This window comes from Falco punctatus (genome assembly GCF_963210335.1).
Source record: "Falco punctatus genome assembly, chromosome: 8".
NCBI classification, from domain to species: domain Eukaryota; kingdom Metazoa; phylum Chordata; class Aves; order Falconiformes; family Falconidae; genus Falco; species Falco punctatus.
The window spans coordinates 18129151-18143720 of NC_137588.1; the positions used below are offsets into that span (position 1 = coordinate 18129151).

A 14570-nucleotide genomic window follows, 5' to 3' on the forward strand; every position below is an offset into this window, starting at 1 on the left:
GTCTGAAGCTCCAGTTTTGCTATAAATGAGGTCTAGATCCTGACACACTATTGAAACAGTACATGAGCTCCTGACTCAGACGGTGCTCCCGGGAGTTAAGAGGCATACCATATTGTTTTGCCATTCTTTTGCTACATCGGGACATATATTCCATGGGATATCTTTATATGTGTTAGATACATTCAAGTTTCTTAATACTTTTTTCCCATCAGTCTGGCGGTATTTTCTGATTAGGAAACCTTGCTAACCGTTCCACATGTCATTGTCGACAGGGCTATATGGTAAGTGGACTATATTCAGTAGTTGAAGTTATTGTTACAGAATAGTTCTGATATCACATGGGAAAGAAGCTGAGCGTACCAATTGGCAGAACGTGCTATTATTTTTTAACAAAGCTATACTAATATACTTATCAGTAGGTTTCAAGATGCTTTCCTTGCATAATAGGCACAGATGTCTTACCCAAACAGGTAGTGAACTGAAGAACGGAGTTTAAGGTGGCACAGCAAAGTAGGATTTCAGTCGTGTTTTTTGTGTTTAGCTGGACGGCTTCCATGGTAGTGAACGATTTTACAAGGAGAAAGAATGTTTTCTGAAGAACCCACCAGTTTCCTTACATCTAACTTTATTACTTTATCAAATATGGATATAGAAGATTGTGAAGAGTATGGTATTAGAAGAGCTAGTGCAAAATCATTTAGTAAGCCTTCCCTGTCAATCCATGGAATGTTATTTTTGTTCTGTGTTCTTAGTATCAAATGGGATCATATTCATATATTCATATAAATGTAATGCTGAATGAAGTTACTACAATCAGGCCCTTGAGCTGTAGGTACCTTCTGTTTAAGAAACTCCTTAAGCTGCCTATCAGTGTGTGCCAATTTGTAGGAAATAATGATGGAATAAGAGGATTATGGCAAGATGAGACAAAATGTAATAACCACCTTGAAATTGTCCTCTCTCCATCACTGACGCAGACTGTCATTCTGCTATAGGAGGCCACATTCTGCTATAGGAGATCATTAAATACCCAAATTGATATTTGGTCCTGACATGATACAGTTTTTCCCTAAATATAAGGAGTTACCTCGCTCTGACCATTTTTTATGCTGGCAGCACATGACCTGTCTGCTGGTCTCCACTGGCAGTACATTTGACTAGCTGGAACGAAAGGCTTTTGCTTAGTATAGCTTTCACATACTGAAAACTAGGCTTCCAACTCACACAGGAAGTTTGGTTTGTAAAACTGTGTGGACCATTAGGGAAATCCATAAAGTTTCTTCCCTGTTTGGAAGGACTGGTAATGTGTTTCCAGATCCTAAAATAGTCACACCTATCATGATCTTATAGCAGCTATCACACCTACAAGTTATTCAGGGCAGCAAGCTTGCCCCACTTCCTTTCAGCCAACTCCAAGGGATCATTCTTGTACTATTTATAACTATAAACTGGTTAAAATTTAATTTGTAAGAGGACATTGAATGGTATATGCTTTCCACATGTTTTCTCAATAGCAGTATTGACCATTAGAAAGGTACTGCTGTGGTATATGGCAGAAACTGAAAGCAGAATTGAAAGGAAAACAATTTGCAGTAACAACCAAGTTGAATATAAAACCTATCTCTCATTCAGGAAATATGTTCAGTAAGAGCAGCACAAGTCTCCCTTTTGCTTGTGTTTGGTTGATTGTGATCACTTTGTTCAGCCCTTAGAGTGAGAATGTTGTAAAATGTTCTGTGTATGTGTGTGTGCTTATTATACTGCATTTTTCTGACATACATTTACACATGAACACATACTGCCCAGAGAAAGTCTGAGTGCTTACCTTTATTGTTATCTGGCTGCATGCTAAGGATATAAAGAAACCATTTAATATAGTGTATGTTTTATACATACTTCCAAAATTGTGAAATAGTTGTCTTCAGCAACACTAAGGTGTACACATCAAACAGTAGCTTTTATTTTGAGTATTTAGCCTTTCAAAGTTTCCCTATAGCTTTGATTCTTTAGTTTCCTAAAGTTTTCCTTTTTAGGTTTTGTTCATCCACAGCAGCCCAAAGGCTTATTATACTGAACCAGAAACATTATTTTTCTATTCCCATTGGCTGCCTTTTATAGTGGTCAGAATTGGGACTTTATTGTTAGTAGAAACCACTTTGATGTTCCATGTGTTTGGAAGTATGATGGTCATTAATGACATGTGGCCCTTTCACAATGACTGGTGTAAGGTCAGGCTCAACCAGCCACTCCTCTCCTGGCTGTTGACTATACCAAGCAGGCTGTGGAACCGTTTACACGATAGCAGAGAGCAATGAGGAAAGGATGATCTGTCTCCAATCCTGAATTTAGTACAAAGGTGCTTTTCCTCCTCCTTGTATCCATCCCACGCACATCTGACTATAGGGTAGCCACAGACCTTGTCTTTATGCTGTCATTCAGGGACAGGACTTGCTTTTTTTCAGGCTGCTTACAAGTGGTGATAGTTTCCCAGTCTGGTAACTGCTGAGTTTGCGCTGTATTAAGCAAGACCAGTTGCCTTCCATGTGCTAAACCCAACTTGTGTTCATGGTTACTTTCAAGACCAATTTTTGCTTTAGTACCAGGGGGTATGGAGATGTGACCAGAGGAGGCACATCCGGCTTTAATTTACCATAAGCTCACAGAAGAGTCATGTGAATTTTTCTTAGGGATGAAGAGCATTGAAATTGTTTGGTCCGCAGGGTAAAAACACTCAGAGTATAATGTTCTTAATTGTTTTTAGAAAGGGGAACTTGAACTTCAAAACATTCAAAAGGAAGCAAGCCTTTTAAGTGATTCTAAATCACTGGGGTGCTTTAAAAAAATAATTTCACTGTAACTTGAATTTTAATTGCCTGCCCCTTCCTCTTACTGTTATGGTACTTTCATCCCCTCTGTTTTCCTGGAAAAAAAAGTGTTGTTATTGCTGTCTATTTTAAGAAATCCACTGGAATTTCTCCTGCAGTGCAGCAAAATTTCAGGGATGTATATGTTTTAATATTTTGTATTATGAATAATTTTTATATCTTTGTAATTGCATAAATGAAGTTTTAATGATTGCTGTCCTATAAACCCTGGACTGCTGCATTACTAGCATAAGAAGCTGAGGACAGGCGATGCCAGGTGCTGCCAGAATATTGCTGCAGCCCCACAACATACCATTTTTTTTTAGCATTATTCAAATTAGTCTCAACACTCATAATTCTGTTGTTTCCTTTATTGCTGTTGTAAAGCGAATGGTTCTTTTATACAAATGTTATCTCCTGGCTATTAATTCAGCAGTTATTTTGGATTATGGCACTCCTGTTAAATTTAGGAATGTAAAACCTCATAAATATTTAAAAGTTTCAGACTGACGTGGGAAGAAATTGTTTTTGACTTGCTTTGTTAATATCCTGTTGTTCAGTTTGTAATAGATTTGGAATATATTGTTATTTCTCTACTGTTTGACAAAGGGAAAAACAACTGCGGTTGAGCAACTGCTTGAAGTGTTCTCCCTTGAGTTGTAACAGGCTGGTAAAAGTGTTTGTTTCCAGTAAAAAAAAAAAAGCAAGAATATCTGTTTTCTTTTAAGATGACAAAAAGTATAAAAATTTTAATCAAAGCCCACTGCAAAGTTAATGAAAATGCAGCAGTAGGCCTGTAAAGATAATCTCAATAATAACAATTTCAAGTGGGTCTACTTACAATCAAGTGCTTCTGTTTCAACATCTTTGTTATTTAAACTTCTGTCTAAGGAATAAACAAGACGGACAAACGCGTTTCTTCCCTCAGAGACATTTTGTAGAGAGTGCATTTATTATGCAATGAGTGTATTCATCAGCTAAATATTAGTATGCATCTTTAGTATCCCCCAAAGCTCTGAAGAATAACTGAATGTGACAAAAAAGTCACAGTTTCTATAAGACCTCTGAATGTCTGGACAGTACAGCCTCTGGGTCAGTATTCCTGTTTCACACCTAACCATATTTTTGTTCATTCTTTACCCCAGAAGTAAATACGTTGCTTTTCAGCCAGATCTTAAAGGGTGTTGCTGTGTAACTGCAGTTGGGATCACCTAGAAGTATTTCAATAATTATTCAAAAAAAGATGCTAAATTGATTGAACCTGGATAAGTATGCTAGCAGATAAAGTGTGCAGTTAACAGAGCTTACATCTCTGCCTGCACGCTGCAAAGGTTCTTCAGCTGTGTCCTGGGATGATGCCTGACTTGATGGGTTTGTTGTATTTCATATGTCAGTTAACCTCATTGGCGTAATGCTGTGACTTGTGGTACTGGGGTGGTTTACTGGCTGCTGAACCAAAAGGACTTTTCTTCTAGCTAGCAAGTAAGTTAACGCTGCAATGTTAATGCTATTTTATGGCAGGTGTGCACAGTCATCTTCTTACATGGTATAGCTAAACCAGTTTAATCTCCACATAAAGTAATTATCAAGGTGGCACTTTCCCTTTGGCCAGAAAAAGCTTTTTACAAGACAGTGACTTGTAGTTAGGGTACAATATTTCAAAACACAAGTTTTCAAAAAGGAAACCATAAGGTGGTTGCATAGAAGCTGTAACTGTGAAGGTGAACTTACAGTTGCATGAACAAATCGGTGTTTTGTGCAAGTGAGTAGCTGCATGTGCCACACCAGCTGAGTCCATGCGATTTTTGACTAATTCAGCATGGTCCAGCTCATGGCTTGTGGGCTGGATCCAGCCCCTTTGTGAGGTTTCTACCTGACCCATCGCCGTCTCACAGCAGGAGACAGGGAACAGATGCTCCTTCAGCAAATGCAGCCTCCTCCACCTGCCCTCTCTAGGGAGGTGAGTGGCAAGTCCGAAGGGGCGTAAAGAAGGGCAAACAAGCCTGTGAGGGTTGTCAGCACCTCTGCCTGGCTCCCACAGGTGCTGCCACCGGGCCAGCCACAATACATCTGTGTGCGCAACTGTATACGTTAGGCAGTCGTGCACACTCATTTGTATGTTTTGGTGTGTGTGAAAAGCTTATTCCTCTCCTACAAAGAGAACAGGAGTCTGCTGTTACATGAACAAAGCAAAATGTAAGGCTTTTGCTGTTGTTGACTTATTACATAATCAGCATTTAGCAAATTATTTTTATTTTACTTTGAAAAGTGCTTCCCCTACAGGTTTCTTGTATTAACTTTTTTGTTGTTGTTGTTCTATGAATGTGTAGTGAACAGTGTAAAGCAAAGGGCACTTGTATGCTTATGAATGTAAAGACATTTGGATGAAGAAATTCTGCAGAGCAGTATATTTACTTTGCATTTCTGAATGGTAGCAATTAAAATTTCCAGCTGCTGGCTGTCCAGATGTTTCTTGCATTACAGCATTGTAATTTGCATTGGAATATATTGTGTTACTGCAGTAGCTATAAAGTGGTCAGCTCTCACAGTCTAAATGCTATATGCAGGCTCCAATTGGGATGGTGAGCATATTTCCTGATCGTACCGGGTTCTTCTCCTTCCCACTGTTTCCCCACTCTGTTAGCCTGACATGTTTGTATTTCACAGATGAAGACTTTTATTGCTCGGCATTCAAATCAAGCAGGAGATTTATTGGCAGGTCAGAACTGATGTATGGATGCTTTCTTGTAAGAGTGACACAGAAAAAAAGACCCAAGTTTTGAATCAGAAGTTTCCCTTTCCCTTTGGCATTTTCAGGCAGCAAACATCCCTCTGGTGTCAGAGCTTGGCATTGATGATATCCATTTTGATGACTTCTCGCTTGATGTGGATGCCATGATTACTGCAGCCCTGCGGATGTTCATGGAACTTGGAATGGTTCAGAAATTTAAAATTGACTATGAGGTAACCATCTGCGCTGCAGAGATATCTGCTGCTTTTGTCTTGGCACTGCTCTGTCCATTTGTACACATTTAGTAGCCCTGATACAATTTGTACTTTTCATTTCAGACGCTGTGTAGGTGGCTTTTGACAGTTAGGAAGAATTATCGAATGGTTTTGTATCACAACTGGAGGCATGCTTTCAACGTCTGCCAGCTAATGTTTGCCATGTTAACTGTAAGTATCCAGCTACACAGTCCCGTAAGAGCTTTTGCTGCCACATTGCCTTACCTGTCTAAACATTTTCCAACATTTTGATTTCTTTTCTAGTTATTATGGAACTCATTCATTTCCAACAGAAATGCACACGGAAGTTATTCAATTTAAGGTGGCACGTATCTGACAAAACCTTACAGTGTTTTAGTGACAGCGATATCACAGGCACATTAAAGTGACTAAAAACAGATGGCAGGCTTGGAGTGAGCTTGTTACTATAGATCTTGGTCTTACAAAAATGCTTATCTTTTGGAACTCTTTGATTTGACGTTTATCTCAGACTCCTAAATTGCAAAGTACAAAACCAAGGAAGATTAAAATCCCAGAAGTATTTATTATGTTGGTATTTATTACCTTCTCATCTAGCTTCATCTAAGTAGTTGTAGAAGGTATTGCCTTAAAACATTTTAAGATTATCTTCCAACATAGTAATCTAAGTGAATCTCGTGTCTCCATTGGACGCTGTAACACTTCTGGGTTTTATTAACATGTATTTCCATCAGTACCTGTAACTTCTTCCAACACACAATACAAGTAAATTCTGTTGAAAGTACCACTGCTCTTGCTCTCTCTCCCTACCCGGTAGCAACCTTACTGCATGAAATAACCCATATTTGGCTAGTTAATTTCTGTAAATGTATCGATAAATAGCTTGGTGGTCCTGCATATTTAATATTCTCATTAATATGGCAAAAGAGAAGCAACATGTCTGTACACACACAACGCTTTCTGTTATACTTTGTATTTCGAGTTTGCCTTATCTCCAGATAAAACTAAGAATTCAAGTTTTTTCCATTTTTTCTTCATGTTTGGTTTTAATGGCCAGCATCATCTGTTGTGAACCTTAAAGTGGTCATAGTAATAGCATTTGTACAGGTATTTATTTATCTGGGATATCGTGTATTTGTTTGCTAATTTTTAATCACTGAATGTTTATGGTCTCGGCGCTGGCCAGTCTCTGTGGTGTAGCTAGCAGCTGGACCCTGTCTGTAGAGGTGGAGGCTCCACAGCCTGTGCCGTTCGCAGCACACATCAGCGCCGTGTAATGTGGACTTGAGACAGTCCATGGCCTGTTTCCTGCTCACAGGGCACAGCTGCCTGGTGCACGGGTTCCCAGCTGCCTCCTGCGTTTGGCATTGTCTCTGTGGCAGAACTTCATGTGTCAGGCAAGGAAAAAAAAAAATATGGAGTATGACATCCCCTAGCAGGTGGATGTTGGTCTAGTCATAGGTCTGTCCCAGCATTGTCAGTTTGTGGCGGTGAGCGTTTGCGGAGGCATGGAAAATTGTACCGTTCAGTGTGAGGCAAAGCAAACAGGGATGGTCAGCAAGGGGGAAGGGGTCACCTCCTCCTCTGGGCGTGAGGCTGTTCAGCTGAGCAGAATTAACATCGTTTCAGAAGGCACTTTCTGATAAACTCTAATGAAATCTCATGATAGTGTGCGGGCATCAGTCGTTTTTAAAGGTTTATAAACAACATGGGGGTTTTTTCAGTCACAGAAAAATGAAAACCTTTTTACTCTGAGGAGTAAGGGCGAAGTCGGGCAGTGCCGTTCAGCAGGGCATTCCATTCGGTTCTGCCAAGCGCTGCCGCGGGGTGAGGAGCCCTCCGACCTCACCCGTGAGGACCTCTAGGTGGCGCTCCGAGGCCAGGATTTCGGTGGGAACGAGGCTGGTCTCGGTGGGAAGCCCTCTCCCACCAGGCAGCTCCAGCTCGGCTAGCGGTGGCTGCTTTGGCAGCCGGCAAGAAGAAAGCAGATCCCTGCTGCTTCAGCAGCCACCAGCAAGCCTGCGAGGCCTCAGCCGTAAACTGCTTTGACCAGGGTTCTCAAAGCATAATTTCAGGATCCTTTTAGCAGTCAGCAGAGGGACACAACTGTCTGTGGGAGGTGATCCAGTATTTTTAAGCCAAGTCATTTCACTACCCACACTCTTTGTAATAAACCGAACAAGAAATTCCATGTGCAGGGCTGGATGCCTGTGCCCATGACATTGGACTCGCCGCATATCCCACCTCGCTTCGCTGTGGCTCTGGCTGAGAACATGTTGTCTTCAGATGTATGATCCGCTTGGGCTGCTCTCCCTTCCAGAGGTAGGAAAACTGGCCTTGTGAAAAAAGACACCAAGGAGAGTCAACAGACTGCTAATAGCACAAGGCTTGCTCTTACTCTGTGTGTCGTGGGCAAACCATCTGAGCTAGTGTGTGTCTTGTTTTTTCTCTTGCAAAAAGGGGAAAACTCTCTAACCATTAGAGATGGGCTCTGATGGTCAAGAAGGCCCTGCTTTGTGCAGTTATTGTACCCTATTCCTGATCTCACCATGACAGTCAGCAATATTGGCTGCACCACAAATATAAACCAATAAGCCTATTTTAGGTCATTTTCAGGTAGGGCTTGCTGTAGCATAGCAATGTTTAATCTGTAATGCAGTAGCCTCTAGTGGCCTGGCCGTGCTCCTACTGAATGCAGAAGGAAAATTCAGCTGGGTTTATCAAGCTGAACAACAGAAATCCAACAAAGCTTAAACCAGTTGTTTCACTCCTTGGTCAGCGTTCTGCATATCTAAGGTGTGTTCCTTTATATCTAAGTATGTATTTTCTCTCTCCAGTTAGATACTGAACAATTATAAGCCCAGCCCTGCGCTTTCAGACTTGCCCAAATATTTTGAGGACAAGCGCTGAAGCAAAGACTGCTCCTGTTACAGAGGTCACATGAGAGTAAACTGCAGGATCAAGCCCAGGCTTCATTATCAGTGCCTTTGCCTAACACAGTTCACATTGACGCTTATTTCAAAAATTAAAAATGAACAAGCAAGGAATACAAAATTATAATCCCATCTGGTGTGCTAATAACAAAACATATAAATGTGGGGCAAGGTATAATGAATCCAATTCATTTCCTCACATGAAAGAATGACCTCCACAACTCACTGGAGACTCTGCCACTCATGAGTTATGGGTCATTCCTTTTCTGGTGAAAATAAATTTTACTGCACCGTCGTCTATAGCCATGTATTTTTTCTCCCTCTGTAAATTCAAAAAATGGGGAAATGAAATCCTCTATTTTTTTGCATTATGTTCAAAGCAGATACCCCCTGACCGTAACATTGTTTTAAATTAAATATTTTTTAAGTGAAATATGCCATATTTCTCTCATATAGTCAATGACAAGACTTTTGATTACATAAAATGTTGCATTTATTTTTGAGATATTGCTACTGTTAATAAATTCCTTGATGGGCTTTCCTACATTTGCAATACAGGTTGAATCCTCAAATTTAATCAAAGCTTGTGTTATGCTACAGAATATTTATTACAGCATCAACTTTATATTATAAAACTTCTATTTTAAGTTGTTTTAACTTAGCCATGAATGTTTTCTCTAGATTGAAACAACACATGGCATGTTGTCAGTTACAGTCCTATTTTTAATCCTTTTTTTAACAATAGGTGATGATTATTTGTTATATAAGAACAATGTTGAAAAAGAGAAAACACTGCTATTTAGAGAATTTCGTCTGCCTGTGTAGCTGTTACTGAAGGCAAAAAAAAAAAGCAATCCCACTAGAAATCAAGATAATTCTTTCATAATATTCAAATTACTCTGTACAGCAGTGGATTCAACACAAAAGGAATCTTTTTTTCTCATATTTGATCATCTTGCTGATCTGTAAACACTGAGCACTGTTTAAAGCTTTTTTCCTGCACTCCCTCAGTTCCAACTGAAATGCATTCCTGAGCACCTGGGGGAGCTTAGCTCCTTGTACTGCCTACACATGAACTGCGGTCACATTTCAGACTGTAAAAACTTAGGCTGTTTGGATTTGAATGTGCATTTATTTAAGTAGAATTTGTGGTATTCAGGGTGAATAGCAGAGTTTTCACGTGGTATTGCAGAAACTGACTGGCATTTCTGAGTGGTCTGTAAGTTCCAGCCAGGTAAGGACGTCAGTGATCCCACTGATACTGTCTTTGTATCACTTAACCCTGCTCTTGCCAGTAGGTGGAATTCCATTGAAAATCAGTGGAATTCAGGATTTCTTGCACACTGTTAGTCTTCAGCCTTGGTTTCATCCTTGAATATAAATTTATTTCATATTCCTTTTATATAATTTCCTTTCATAGTAACTAGATCATGTGGCTAACTGAGGAATGACATGGGAGACCAGCACTGTGGAAAGACAAGTGTTATAATTTTCCAGCTCAGCCAGTCTTTTTTGCAGGCATTATGCCCTTGTGCTTCTAAAGAGTTGAAGAGCCAGGTTTTTGCCTGGGTAAGATGCACAGCACCACAGAGGTGGTGTCCCATACAAGGTCCAGCACCTTCTCCAGACAGGATCTGTTCAGGATGCCTGAGGTTAGCAATAACAGTAGTGTTTCTTTCCTGAAATGAGGCAGTTCAGGCAGGAAAACAACTATAGCAAGTATCCACAAGGAGAAGTACAGTGGCAACAAAATTTTTCTAGGATCACCTCCCCCATTCACACAGGCATATCTGGTCTGAGCTGCTTATGGGGATTTTCAATACATCAGTTCTCAAAATTCTTTCCCAAATTCAAGTGGGTGTCTGCACCAGAAACATGCCATTTGAAACATTTCCTCTTTAAGTCACGCTGCTTCATTTCATGTGTCCCAGATAACAAATCTCTTAATAGTTCATAACAATTCCATAGAGTATATTTTATCTGGCTTCTTTTTTAGGTCTTTTGATTTAACATCTCAGCTATCTCTGACAGTAGGGATTGACTAAAATGGTCATCTCAGGATTGAAGAAATCTGTCTAAACACTTCTCTGAACAATAATTTCAAAATGGAATCAATTTTGGTTTTTATTTCTCTGATATGACATTCCAGTTCCTGTCTCAGTGTGTAGTTATTGGTGTGTGTTTTCAGCTCTTTTTGTCTTTAGTGCCTTCTGGGTAGTGGAGAAACAGTATGCTGGAAATGCAACAGAGAGATAATAGCAGATCACTCCAAGGATGTTATCTATTCTGCTAACCATCTAACATACAGCAGGGAATATAACATGACAATAAAGCATTTATCTTCTCCTTACTGAAACATTCATGGTATCAAAACAAAGTTGACTGTTTCTTGATGGACTAACATTACTTATCCCTTTTGCTACTGATAGTTACAGCTGCTTTTTTTTTTTTTTTTTTTTTTCTCCTCTGCTCTCAGACTGCAGGATTTCAGGAGATTCTAACTGAAATTGAAATTTTAGCTTTGATTGTGGGATGCTTGTGTCATGACCTTGACCACAGGGGAACCAACAATGCCTTCCAAGCTAAGTAAGTTTTCTAATTCTTATTACTTTAATTTTCTGTTTTCTTCCACAGAAGAGCAAGAGGTGACCCAGAATAAGGAATGAAGCATTAATTTCAGGCCTCTTAGACCAGGGCCAGGTATTCTTATTCTCTAATGTAGTGAGGAACTATCCATCTTTATCATTCTCTGTTCTTTTGGGTAATTGCTGGCTTGTCCTTTGTGTCAGACTGTTGAATTGACACCACATACTGAAACGTGGTGCCAAAACTTTATGATCTTTTCAGGCTCAGTTGTTATTGATTCTGGTATTCAACCCAGGAAACACTGAAACTGTCTGGGTTGTTCTTGCTGGCTGGAATGCATGGCATTAAGCAAAACCATGTGCAACTATTAAGAAGAAAAGGAAATGGGTAAATGAAATAATGCGCTCACAAAAACTTTCACACTAGTATAGGGAAGCATACAGAAAGTAGTTGCTAGCTTATGAAGTATGAAACTGTTGCCATCGTGCTGGAGCTCTGATGCAAATTGCCTACAGCAGGTGGCTGGAATCGTTGCCTCACCACATTCCCATCAGCTGTGGAGCGCACAGGGTCCCTGCCCTGTAGAACTGCTGCCTCCCTGGCCTGCCCCACACACCAAAGCACACACAGCCTGTTCCGACACCTGCTGCGGTGGGCAGGAGTGAGCTGGCCACCCCCTGCAGTGGTCAGTACCCATCAGAACACAAAGCTGCATCTCTAAGGCAGATTCTTACATTACCTATATGAAATTTTGCTCCCCATACCATTTTCAATTCTAAAAAGGAATTTTATTCTGTTCAAGGTGCTTGGGACCTGATTCAGCAGCCCTGACTTGCATATATTTTTACTTTCCAGGCTGCTGCCCTCAGGCAGAAGCAGGTTGGTGAAAGGTTTGAAAGTATTTCTTCTTACTGTGGTGGCAAGGGAATGCCCTTGACCAGGGTCAGATTCTTTCCAAAAATCTGCGTTCCCTGAAAACTGGAGGAGACAACAGGAAATGTCCCCAGACAACATCCTGGCCAAGTTGTGAAATAAAGCTGTCAGACACAGAGACTTCCAAATCCCATGTTGTTTTATGAACTCACCAGGTCCCCTACAGTCAGAATATGAGACCTGGAAGCTCTCTTGTGCTGCAGATCCCACCATGCATTTTCAGCTTTGTCTGTTCTGCATTACTACTGATCCTCCAGCATGATGGGGAACTGGTCAAATGGTTGTCCAAAGATATTCAAAAGACGGTGTCGTGTTGTACTGGCCTATTTTTTCCTACCTTTTGCAGAAGTACTCTGCTGTAATGTGTGTATAGGCATGGGCAGCTGCATTCTGGGGGGGGGGGGCGGGGAGCTGCCTCAGCAAACATCACTCAAACTGATGTTTCTGATACTCGCTAAGCTGCCATTTCCTGAGCTATTGGTGTTGTGGTACACTCTCAATGAAACAATGACACTGTCTGGATCTTCAATCACCATAGCAAGGAAAATCAATTGCAGTGCTCAACAGACAGAGCTCATGGTGCAAAGGTTACCAAGCACTGCTAGATGCCTTTTTGCAGCTGAGTCTTGAAGAGAATCAAAAAAGGAGAGACAAATGGGAAGGAAGCTCAGCTGATTGATGTTTATGTTCCTAATTTACAAAAACAAGACTAAAGATTTACATCCTGACCGTTTTAGGCTCTGATTAAGTTAACCACTTCTCCGCTGTAACATTACACAACAATATCTCTTGTGCAGGGGGATGGCTGAGTTAAAGGTAGAGATTTCAGAAGGAGACTGCTATCGCTTGTTGTTTGACACCACGGTACGAAGAGGAGGCTACCATTTTACGACTCCATAAAGAAATTGTTGAAGACATTTAACAAAAGATGAACATTACCACACATGTATAAAACATCCCCAAAAACAGAAGCTGTATTTTTCATAACAGCAGCTATGATTTATTCCTTCAACCTGACATAAATTTAAGCATCACATTTTCCTATTTTATCTTCAGTGTTCAATACTGCTGTTCTGTGTGATGAAAGTTCAAGAGGTATATGATGGAGGCAATATCACAGTTGTCTGAAATAGCTCTGTTATATATCTCAACACTACATTCTCTAGGGATGATGTTTCCTGGACATCCTTCTCTCTAATATAGCTGCTTCTGATAATTAAATATCAGTATGGTGCAGTTTTATAGTATGTGCTCCTAGGAGACTCTTTCTGTTTGTCTCTAGCATAATCTCTTATTCTCATTTCTTTGGAAGGAAAACCTATCTTGTCGCTTTAGGCTGGGTCCCAGAAGTGAAGTAATGGTGAACAGTAACTATTCTGACAATCCAGTTCTGTTCTCTGCACCTCCCAGTGATTCACAATTTTATAATTGTAGTCTGTAGAGTTTTGTTCTTTAAACTTAGAAAACTCACCTGCTCTGTCCATTTTGAAGCTAATTTTGTTTTAGACAATAAACATGATGAGAAAATACATTCTAAAGAGATGCTAAACTTTACTTTTATATTCACCGCTCTCATTTAATGTTTTCTGTTTACCTTAGTATTCAAGCACGTGATTTTACATGCAGACAACCTCACTGCATTTGCGGTTGAGGTTTTGTTGTTTTTTAAGAGTTTGGGTTTTTTGGTTTTTAAGAGTTGTAGTTTTAAAACAAGTTTGTATTCACCCGTTGTAAGCCATTGCATTTATTAAGAATTAAAAATAAAAAGTAGTAGCAGAACAGCCAGTCCTAGCTCAAGGATGTTACTGTTTGTCTTTACTGCACAGTAATGTGCCAGTGCTGTTGCGTCACTGAGGTGCTTTGAAAGTCGCATTACAAAATTTCATGTAGTTCCAGGAAAATCTTTAGTCAGCGGATGATATTTAGCAAAGTCTGGAACATAAATGTCTTGTATCTGGCTTTGACTTACTATTTTGATCCTGTCAACTGTCTTAAGTGTGGTTGCTGAAACAGTGTGTGGCTATGTGCTTTTGTTACTCAATTGTTTCTGAAACATGCTTCGTAAGCAGACGAGCAGTATTTGTTGACTCTCTGTGTTCTGTTTCAGGAGCGGATCAGCCTTAGCTCAGCTCTACGGTACCTCTGCTACCTTGGAGCACCACCATTTCAATCATGCTGTCATGATTCTCCAAAGTGAGGTACAAAAGCATTATTATTAATCTTGCTGTAAGCTGTTGGGCCGTTTCAGCTGGAGAAAGGAAATACCACA

General features: G+C 40.2%; 1 protein-coding gene across 2 annotated transcripts in view; it reads left to right on the top strand.

The window, feature by feature from the left end:
* Positions 1 to 14570, top strand: part of PDE11A (phosphodiesterase 11A) — a 142543-nt gene that overhangs the window by 95974 nt on the left and 31999 nt on the right. For both annotated transcript variants that reach the window (XM_080400368.1, XM_080400369.1), the window contains 4 exons: positions 5682 to 5828; positions 5934 to 6041; positions 11259 to 11368; positions 14409 to 14499. In XM_080400368.1, coding sequence (XP_080256494.1) covers positions 5682 to 5828; positions 5934 to 6041; positions 11259 to 11368; positions 14409 to 14499 — 456 coding nt within the window. The remainder of the gene's footprint in view (positions 1 to 5681; positions 5829 to 5933; positions 6042 to 11258; positions 11369 to 14408; positions 14500 to 14570) is intronic.